Below are 10,668 nucleotides of genomic sequence, written 5' to 3'. Positions count from 1 at the left end.
TTAAAACTAGGGTTTCTCAAACGGGATCGTGGTTTTATTTTTAACCCGGGAAATCCCGCAAATTTCTTTAACACAATATAAGAAAAAAGTGAACTTTTAAAGTTGAGGAAATTCTGCAAGTAGAGAGTATAATTAACTCAAACTTTACAATATTAAATTCACAGAAGCAATCACAAAATCTTTGTGTCTTCTTTTAACGTCCTTTTCGCACTTGGGAAATAACTGTCTTTACGGTTTTAATTAAATTTAATGATTGTGCCAAAAGCCTTGGGGATATTTTTAACCGTGTTTTACATATTGAGGCGGAAGAGTAGCCTATAAAAGAAGGTCGACTCCACCGTAAAGACAGTTATTTCCCGAGTGCGAAAAGGACGTTAAAAGAAGACACAAAGATTTTGTGATTGCTTCTGTGAATTTAATATTGTAAAGTATGAATTTTGTCCTGGCATGTTTTAATTATAATTATATTTTTTGTAAACTCATAAACTCTCAATTTACATTTGTATTTATTAATTTTAAGCCTGCTGATTAGTTTTTAAATTCTTGCTTGTCGTGGCATGTGACAGATTGTCAATAATCAATATGTAGCCCTATTTGGGCCAGGACTCTGAAAATTCTTTACTTGTCAGAACCTGTAATATCTGGAATAATTGTGCTTATGCTGTCTTAATTTTTAACCATGCTCTCAGTAGCTTCAATAACTGCATTACTCCAGGTTGTGCAAATTTGGCAAGGATACAAACGAGTATGAAGTTTTCTTCATAAATCTGATTATTAAAGACAAACGAACTGCCGAATTATCGGGCTGTAAGCTTAATACCACTATTAAAGCAACTGAGGTAGACAAATCAAGAATACTGGAGAGCAAAAGTAGTACTAGAAATCTTCCAGGCTACAGGTGAAAAACACATAATATCTGTCTTCTCTTGAATGCATTAAACACTATTCCAATCACATCAATTGAATCGGAAAAGGCATTCTTAGTAGTAAGACTTTTCATTACTAAAATAATAAGATTGAGTGATCAGAGTATTAACCATCTTTGCTTTTTAAAATCTTAAAAAATGTACAATAATATTTTGTATTATATTGTTTTATTTAAAAAAATGAAAATTATTTTTTAAGTTAGAAGCTTGATCTAAGTTCATTTTTTTTTTGGTGGTTGTATGCAGTTTCCAGCAAACTATAATAAATTTTTTCTATTTGTGAAAATTTCTACATAATTCAAAGGTAATTTTTAATATATATCTTACACAGCATTATTAATATGATTTTGGAAGTTACAGAATGTATTATAATTATCTTTCATTCTTTGAAGTAATTTATCATTTGATTCTAAGACAGCGTTTCTCAAAGTGGGCGGTGAGTAAATCTAGGGGGCGCTGGAGGCAGGGTACTGAACGATGATCAAAGGTAAAAGTTTCCTTTCCTCTGTCAAACGGATAAGAGGGAACATTGCATTTAATGGTTTCCAGATGTCGAGAACAATGTACGGTAAGGGCACAAAGTGAGAGATTCATAGAAAAGTTTTCCGAAGAATATTTCCAATCCTTTCTCACACGGGGGGCGTTGGGTATAACTTTATGGAACAAAGGGGCGGTGGATCGAAAAAGTTTGAGAATCACTGTTCTAAGATATTTTGTATATCTTAAAAATAATGAATTCTATCCCGGGAAACAGTTCACTTTTATCCCGGAATCCCGGGACAAGCAAAAGACTGGGAAATGAGAAACCCTAATTAAAACTAATGTAAGTAAAGTATATTGCAATGCATAAGATATTGCTAAATATGGTGGTGTATAAAGTTATTCAAAATGCAAACAATAATGTAAATATTTTTTCTATAGTGCCATCTTGTCAATTTTGTGTGTTGAATAGTTCTGGTACCTTTTGTATAACTTGTATCAAAAATTTACATGAGATAGATGTACTAAACTGCATATAATGTTCAAACTATGATATACAAGGTTTTGACAATTCAGTTCTAGGAAAAATTTGCTACAAATGTTTCAAAGCTTATAGGAACCAGATTCAACCTTCTACGACACTTGACCAATCCACAACCGCATCGTTAAAACATTTTGGTTTGTAAAGATGGAATAAATAGCAACCACTTAAAATTTCATTATTCCTTATTTGCCGACTAATCTAGGCCTAAGTTTTGCATTGTTTCATTATTAAAAGAACTCGCCAAATAAATCTTTTAGTTTTAGAGAAGAGTTTCTTTTCTCTGAAACTAACTACTTTTGAACACCGTTCACAATGGAATTAATGAATTAATTTAATCTTTTAATACTACATGGACTTGTTAAGTGAGTGTGAAGGTTGCTATTGTGTTACAACAATAAATTAGAAAAACTTGACCAATTTAAACCATTATCTTGAATAATCTGCACAGCCCATTTTGAAGTAAATGTGGTATCAAATTTTTTCATTCTCATGCATATTTCCTTTTGGAACTTAATTGCCAAATCTCGTATCTTATTTATCAATCAATCGCAAATATTGATTGAATATTGTCATATTGTTTTGTACATGCCCTTAACAAATAGAGGAAGATAAACATGAAAGATATGTACATGTGAGAAAAAAACAAGAAAACCAATCTTAAACGTCTCTTTTCAGACAAGTTTAAATATTAAACAATTCATTAGACTTTATAAAAACAATATTGAATGCTGAATTAAATCCAAAATATATATACACACTTATTCGTATTCTTCTTATGTAGATGATGTGATCTTAGCTACCATTTTTGACGATTAACATCTTACGATTGTTTAGAGCCTCACGCTTAAAATTCTGGACAGGAGATTCTGTTTTGGTTTCTTGGCAAAAAAGGCTGCTTCGGCATCTTCGTTGGGAAAACGATTTAAGTAGATGTTCAAATGGTTTTCTTTAAACTAAAATTGAGAAAATTATAATGTTAGAATGATTATAAGTAAGTTTAATGAGTCTTATTTAATTTAAATTCTCATTATCGACTCTTCTGTTATTTTTGTACAAATATATATATCTTATAGACAGCTCCTAATATTACGTAACAAACCTGTTTTATTTTTCTTCTTTTTTCTTTGTCCGACATGTTTGGATTACTGATAAGATTTTCCAGGAGGTTGGCCAGAGCTTGTTGGGACAATATGTTCTTTTGTTCTTCGTACTGTGGTAACGATACCTGTTCACAATAAGCAAGGCTACAAGAATCGTCCACTGTGTATTTGATCTGAAAAGGAGCCACGAGGGCGGCAAATGTCAGCGATAGCAGAGAGAGTGTGATCCAGCGTGCAGTGGCAGTGAAAAGAAAGGAATAACCATAATACCGCATTTCCCATTACACCGCAGACAAGAAAGAAAGAAGTAAAGGTTTGCTCAGACCAAATATATAAGCTCTTGGCAACAATAAAATGATTAAATTATCACATAAAGAATAAAACTTAATTGGCTTAGCCTATTTATAATTTATTAATGTTGAAAAGTGGGTAAAAATTTTCCATTATGAGAAACTGTATAACTTTAGCAATTATCTCTATCATCATTTCTCCATTTTTATATAGGTCAAAGGCTGGATACGAAGCCTTAATGGGCCGTATCTGATCTGACCCGCGGGATGCCAGTTTGCGATCCCTGCTGTATAATTTAGATTGGAACATTATTTTTCCGTCTTCCATTCCTCTTAATGGAAACTCTGATCCACAATAGAGTAAAAGTAATATATTGATACAAAACTAGACCATCACATATATGATGGAGTTAAACAAGAAAATCCAAATCATCCATTTTTATATTAAAATAAAAATTATATTTAAGACTATTATGGCAAAAACCAATTATATAATTATTTCGTGAATAACTATGTTGAATTTTATCATACAAATATTCTATAAATGAAAATTTATTGTTCGAATTTTGGCATTTATATTATAAGTACTTATGTAACATTGTGTTTCCAGAGTTTGCTGTAAGAACTGATTAGTCTAAAACAACACTTGCCTTGTCAAACACCTTAGATGCAACGGCCTTAGATGCATTGCAAATGTAAAATTCCATAGTGAAGAGGAGATTGGTTGTCAAAAGTGATAAATACTAAGTCAACAGAGGAGCTTTGACCAACAAAATATTTTCAATTCTGTGTTACGGTAAAGTACTGTATTTAAAAACACACTAAATTTTACCATAAAAATTTAGAATTAGCTAATACAATGCATTGGAATATAAATTTCTGAAAGGAAAACCAAGTTATTACTGATATGAAAAGATCATGAAATAGGAGAATAGTCATAAAATAAGATCTTGCAGTATGTTTTGATTTACCAAACATTAATGAATATTATGGGAGTCACAAGCGGTTCCTATAATGTAAGATAAATGGAATTAAGCTCCTAATAGGAGTATTAAAGTACATGTAATAAAAGTGGACCAACACTGAATTTGCTTCCCATTCAGATTCCATAGCTCTTGTTCATACTCCTATAAATTAATGTTATTTTGATTAACAGAAAACAATCTTTAATACTGCTTATTATTCATAAAAATTTTTTACGTATTTCATTGGTTCTCCTTTGCCACTTTTTGAACAACTCTATTCTTGGACCCCCTATAAACTCTTGATGGCAAGTTGACAAGATATCTTTGAAATAAAACAAAGATTTTATGACTGTTTTATTGCAAAAATATCTTGTCAAAATTGATAAGAACAGTGCAAAATTCTATATTAAAGAGGGGATAAATGATCCCATAACATGTCTATGGCTATTGAATGGGAACTAATGAAACAAAGGTATTTGACAAGATGAGCATTATTTTGGATTAATTGGTTCTTATAACAAACTTGGTAGATTTTATATAAAAACAAATTATTTCCAATTCTGTAGGGTTTTGATTTTACAATATAAAAGCCATTGTTAATCTACATAGCATTGTTATATTGTAATTCTTCTTCTTTGGCCTTAGTCCCACTTAACAGCAGGGTCAGCACATCTGGATTTTATTTTTAATCTCCATTTGGCCTGGTCTGGGTGTAGCATGTCCAGCCAACGCTGCCTCAAGTGGGACCCAGGTACCTCCAAATGTAGGCCCATGTGGATGATGGAATTGGCGTCGGCACAGAGTACATGGCCTTAGAGGTGCAGGCGACACTCACGCGCTTTCTCGCTGATCTCGGCAACGCCATACCGGGCTCTGATGTCAACATTGGGTACTTCATTGAGTCTGGTAAGGCCACTCATCCAACGCAACATCCTAGTCTCCACAGTAGCAAGTCGGCGGTCGACGACCTTTGTAGTTGGTCTGCATCCAGCGCAACAGGCCGGACGACGGTTCAATAAATCTTTGACTTGAGTTGGTCTTTGATGCGTCAGTTGCACGGCGCCACTTCAGCCAGACAGCATTGACGCGTGCAACCACCTCATGGTATAAGTCACTGTCAGCAGAGATCACAAACCCGAGATATTTAAAGTGGTCAGCTTGGGGGAAGGCTGATGCCCTCAGCAATGATTGTACCTTGCTCAGTTGTGTCTGTTGTTAAGTACTCCGTCTTCCTCAGGTTCAGTCGGAGGCCATGTTGTACAAGGCGATTACACCACATCTGGACGAGCTGCTGCAGGTCGATCTTGTCCGTGGAGGCAAGAAGCACAATAATTATATTGTAATTAATATCAACCTTTAAAATCAGTTTTCCAATTTATTTACTGTTTTACAAAAACATTTTCATTTAAAAGTTGATCTCGCACTAATTTTTTTCCTTTTTTTTTGAAGGAAAAATAGTAAAAACTGTTGATAATTTTTTGTCACTTCCAGTTTTATGTCTAAGAAAGGTTTTTAAAGTTAAAACTAAATTTGATCATTCACTTATATCTGTGGAATGAGCATACCCGCACCATTAAATTCTATTTAAACAAGATATATTTGAAAAATCCAAACAGTCATATAGCAACTACAAGTTTTGTTAGAATCATCTAATCCCATTCATGTTAAATCAATCTATAAATATAAGTATTATGTTAATATAAATATTAGTATAATTGAGAAAATAAACCATGCAACTACGAGCTTTAAAATTATAAATAATTGATATTACAGGGATAATTAAACAAAAGTTGCATCATTAAATTTCTAGCAATTATAACAATGTTGAGAAATATCTCAATTTGTGTATTCATTCTATTTTATAAATCTGATTTTCATTCTTAAATAATTAAGGCATACATCATAACAGATGATTACAGAATAAATGAGTGATTTAACAATTTTACAAGGTAATTTAATATGGTATTTTTTGAAACTAAGCTTGATAATATCATCAACAATGCATCTTCTTTCTTTCCCTCGATAATAGTAGCTTTTAGCCAAAAAGACTTCCTAAAAATTGTCTAAGTCTGCATTTTTGGACACATTTGTGAGGTCCCGGATGGACATCAAATGTTTGTTTTGAATGGTGAAAAGCCGGTGAGTTAGTTAAGCTCTCACTTTTCGGAATTAAACAGAGCGGACTTAAAATCTAGCTTAAACAATAAAAGTCCTTTCCAACAAAATGGAAAACAAAGGGTTTGAATTGTGAGGAGAATATCAAAGTTGAGGAAATTGTAGATGAACGGGAATCAGGTTTAATTGTGAAATTGACCTCTCCCATGCCCTGAAAGGTTTCGAATTGTCACTACGTGACAAGAGATCATTCATTCATTGAATATTTATTTGTACAAAGATAACATGTACTGTGGGACCATCCTGGTCCCACAATTATTGCATTACCAGGGTATAAGTAAAAAATTACAATAAATGAAGTCCGGTTACAATAATCCGGTTGTTGGAGGAGGGGTTAACAATCAAATATTAAGTATTAACAAGAGGAGACCAATTGGAACATGAAATTGAGAGAGAAAACTGATAAAAACTCGTGTTTCAAGGTGTTCTTTTGTTCAAGACTGTTTGTTTTGCCGTGAAAAGTCACTAGCAGTTTTTCCATCTCACTCCAAGATAAGTGGCAGTCTTTTCATTGTTTGCATTGCTCTCCTGGCAGTTTCTCACCCTTTGAGATTCTTCCTTACCACAAGGACTTCTCTGTGGTGTTACCGTGCACCCCAGAGCCAACGAGTCTGCAGACACCCAGCAAGAAAACGAGGACGACTCTCTTTGGAATTTGAGACTTTACTGAACTCTCCTTGAAATTTGTCAATGGAGATTGAGAAACATTGTAAGAAAACCTTTAAAATTTTACTAAATGGAAATAGCATTGAGGCAAGTTTTCCATCTACTTTCATGCCCATTCATGATATAGACTCAGTTCTTGAAAAAATGATTATTATATTTTTTTGGACATGCCTTATTCAGAAATCCATTCTGATCCGAATCTTCTGAACTCACAGTGAAGTAAATACTTTTTGAGTTCTCACAGATTAAGTAATCTGTGATTCGGATCTTAGAACAAATTTTTTAAACTTCTAAGAAATTTTTGAAATATACATCATCATTTGAAGAATGTTGTTATTTGGATAGCAAACAATCTCTGTAGTTTGATTGCCCACACCTACTAGAAGAAAATGTTCATAGCTAGTTTGGATTAGCAGAACTTTAACCAATGGAAATTTGAAGGGGGGGGAAAACAGATTAGATTTAAGATTTTTTATTTTATGCATCCAAAGATGCAACAACCCACTGGCATGTGTATAAAAAGTGATACCAATAAAAAACCAAACTATAAACAGCATTGATGCCAATCAAACTCAAATATTTTGCTACAGGGCAAACCATGCATAGGTAGTAAGGTCCAGTTTCCTAGAAGCACACCTGTGTATAATTAGGTAATTTATTATATTGTCAATTTAACACACTATTGTTATATAACAGACATTGGCAAATGCAGCTCCGAGAGCTACATGCGGCTCTTGCTGAAAGCGTTAAAATTGTAAAAATAATAATAAAAAGCAGACATTATTTCCACAATTTTGTGAAAATATGTAATTATATGTATGTAATATTTAGTAATTTATTTCCAAGTTGGTGCAATAAATTAAATTGACATTTCAAATCTATTCCTTGAAAACAAGTTCTTGACCCAGATGGGGACACCCTATCCTTCCCTGCCTTACCATACTATCTGCCACGACAGTACAGAACTGCAGCTCCCATGCATTTTGCTAAACCTACATTTCGGCTCCCATTGAACTCTTGCTTGCCCACCTCTGTTACATAATATGCATACACCTCTGTACACATATATATATATATCATTGGTTAATTTTGTACAGAACAGACAAGTCATTGCGTCCTTATTCCTATAACAAATCCCATCAAAATTCACAATTTTTTATAAGGGAAATAACTATTAAACAAAATGCAAAAACGTTTAGAAATATCTTATAATAATAAAGGAGAATTTTACAATTTTAAAGCCAAAGTTTAATTATAAGTGATTATATAGTGTGCTATGTGCAATGAGAAACAAGATATAACTATAATACAAGCAGTAGCTAAATTCCATCACCATTCTACACACAAACAGAAAAGAAATTTTAAGAAACAAAGAAGACTATTTATATCATATTATTTTAAATAATTTAAATATATAATTCAAAATATAAATTTCAATGTTGATTAATAATAATCTTAAAAGAAATTTAATAATTTACAGATATTCACAATGCAAATATGTAATGACTAAGTTTTTTCTGAAATGCTGTTAATTTTGAATCGCAGATTGAAAAAACATAAACAGCCACATTCATGAAGCAAAACAATCCATTAACAGCCAGGAAAGTAAAAAGGTGGGCATAAGAGAAATAAAGCATATATTAATAGACTTCTCAACTGCAATACAAAGTAATATAACTGATCAGCTGGTCTCTCAGTATCACTGAACAAATATCTGAGTCTTAACAGTGGCTCAGTGATAGTGATGAGAAAGGAAGTTTGCAAATGTGAGGCTCCAGACAGGGTCTGACTCCTTGATCAAATCTGCTAAAACATATGTCATTATAGAAAGGAATGCTGAAAAATAAATGACGTGGATCCTGAGTAAGATTCAAGCTTAGGTGTTGGAATTGATGAATGTCAGGCCAGGAGATCAAACTTTGACTCTAAGTTTCGTCATTTCTACAAGCACTAAACAAATTAGAGAAACAAAAAAATCTTTAGTGAAAGGAAAAGTTCTGCATTGTCACAGTTAAAATTTTTGTATGTCAGAAGAAAAACATTGTGGTCTAAGATACAAGTAAAAGTCTCAAAATTCACCAAACACCACTTGGTTGGAGTCGAAGACTTCATCCAAGTTGAATATTGAAGATCAACCTTTCTCGCTACCCTATTTGATCTAATTTCACCCGGAGACAGGGGACCAATTAGGAGATGATAAGAAAGAGTCGAATTAATCAAAATAATAGTTTTGGAAACTGTCTAAAATCCCCAAATTTCAAGAACAGAGGCAGATTTACATTTACATTTACTGGTTGTGTAAACTGTTACTGTCACCATTGATCTGCTAGCATCTCTGTCCCAATATGCTACTATCTCTATCCAAATTGTGGTCAGCCATCTGTTCACTTCTGAAATTCATTGAAAACACTGTCCCAGAGTTGTTGATTTGGCAAGGGAATATCAGTGACTTGATCTCATCTTTTCCTTTGAAAAGAAGTCTACCACAGAATTTGTAAGATTCCAATTTGTTTCTAAATAAATGAACTCAATTGTAAAGATGCTTCCCATCAGTGTATATCACATCCACATACCTTCCAACATTGCTTTTTCCATTCTGAATTCAATCCTCCTTACTGACATCATCACAAAAAATTGAGAAGGAACACCCATTGATCCAAAAGTTTTGGCTTTTGGTTTAATCAGCAAAATAATTAGATTCAAATTTAATTGCAAAATGGTCAAAAATGCCAAAGTTTGTCGTCTACTTTTCTATTATTGAAAGCAATAAAAATGTGTTTCCAGGAAGTTCAACGAGCACATTCTTGTGCGGAAAATTCAAACACACGATAAATATGTTAAATCTTCATCCAAAGTTATCTAATAGTGTAGCTAGGGGAGGGTGATCTATCCCAGGTGGCACTTTTGGTCTACTGTAACAAAAAGAAAAGTTTTTATAGGGATAATAGAAGGATACAAGAAGCCAGACAATTTTGTTTTTTCATAAAAATACCAGTTAAGTGCTAGTCATAATTAATAACAGCACAACACACATCAAAAAATGTGAAAAATTTAGGATAGTGTTGTGCTTTTTTAGGGAGAGCAAAGTCAGGGAACATCCCAGGTAATACAAACTAGCTATGCCACTGTATTTATCTAACGCAGGTGGAAGATTGACTTGTTATAGAAAAAAGGAAAGTATGCACCTGAAAACGAGCTCAGTTATGCCACAAGCATCTAAAAGGATTCATGACAGGTGGAATGGCAATCTTACTACTCACAAAGATAAATAGCCAGTGCTATCATGTCAATGTATTGCAGGAAGTTTATGACAACGTTTAGCACTTTTGGGCACTGAGGGTCCTGGAAAAGTGAAAATCCACTATGATCACACACCTCACTTTTCTTTCAAGACAATGGTTTACATACTGTAACTGAGAGAGAGAGAGAGAGAAGGATGAAAATCCAGTCATTCCCAAATTTCTAACTTGTGTTAAAGTCCAGATTTGGCACCAATAAATTTTAGTATATTTAGAGTGTTCG

At 33.2% G+C, this 10,668-nt stretch overlaps 1 protein-coding gene across 3 annotated transcripts in view; it reads right to left on the bottom strand.

Annotated features, from left to right (window-relative positions):
• Positions 1-2,640: 2,640 nt before the first annotated feature.
• LOC136971772 (DEP domain-containing protein 1A-like) overlaps positions 2,641-10,668 on the bottom strand; it is a 32,235-nt gene continuing 24,207 nt past the window's right edge. Inside the window, exons 11-12 of one of the 3 annotated variants that reach the window (XM_067266266.1) lie at positions 3,050-3,175; positions 2,641-2,903 (exon numbers count right to left, since the gene is read on the bottom strand). In XM_067266266.1, the coding sequence (XP_067122367.1) occupies positions 2,781-2,903; positions 3,050-3,175 (249 nt within the window). In that variant the 3' untranslated portion in view covers positions 2,641-2,780. Of the gene's footprint in view, positions 2,904-3,049; positions 3,224-10,668 lie in introns of all 3 variants that reach the window. The other 2 variants (XM_067266265.1, XM_067266267.1) reach the window with 2 other exon arrangements.

Source organism: Centruroides vittatus, unplaced genomic scaffold, assembly GCF_030686945.1.
Source record: "Centruroides vittatus isolate TY-2023 unplaced genomic scaffold, ASM3068694v2 contig_272, whole genome shotgun sequence".
NCBI classification, from domain to species: Eukaryota; Metazoa; Arthropoda; class Arachnida; order Scorpiones; family Buthidae; genus Centruroides; species Centruroides vittatus.
This window is presented reverse-complemented; position numbering and strand designations above follow the sequence as displayed.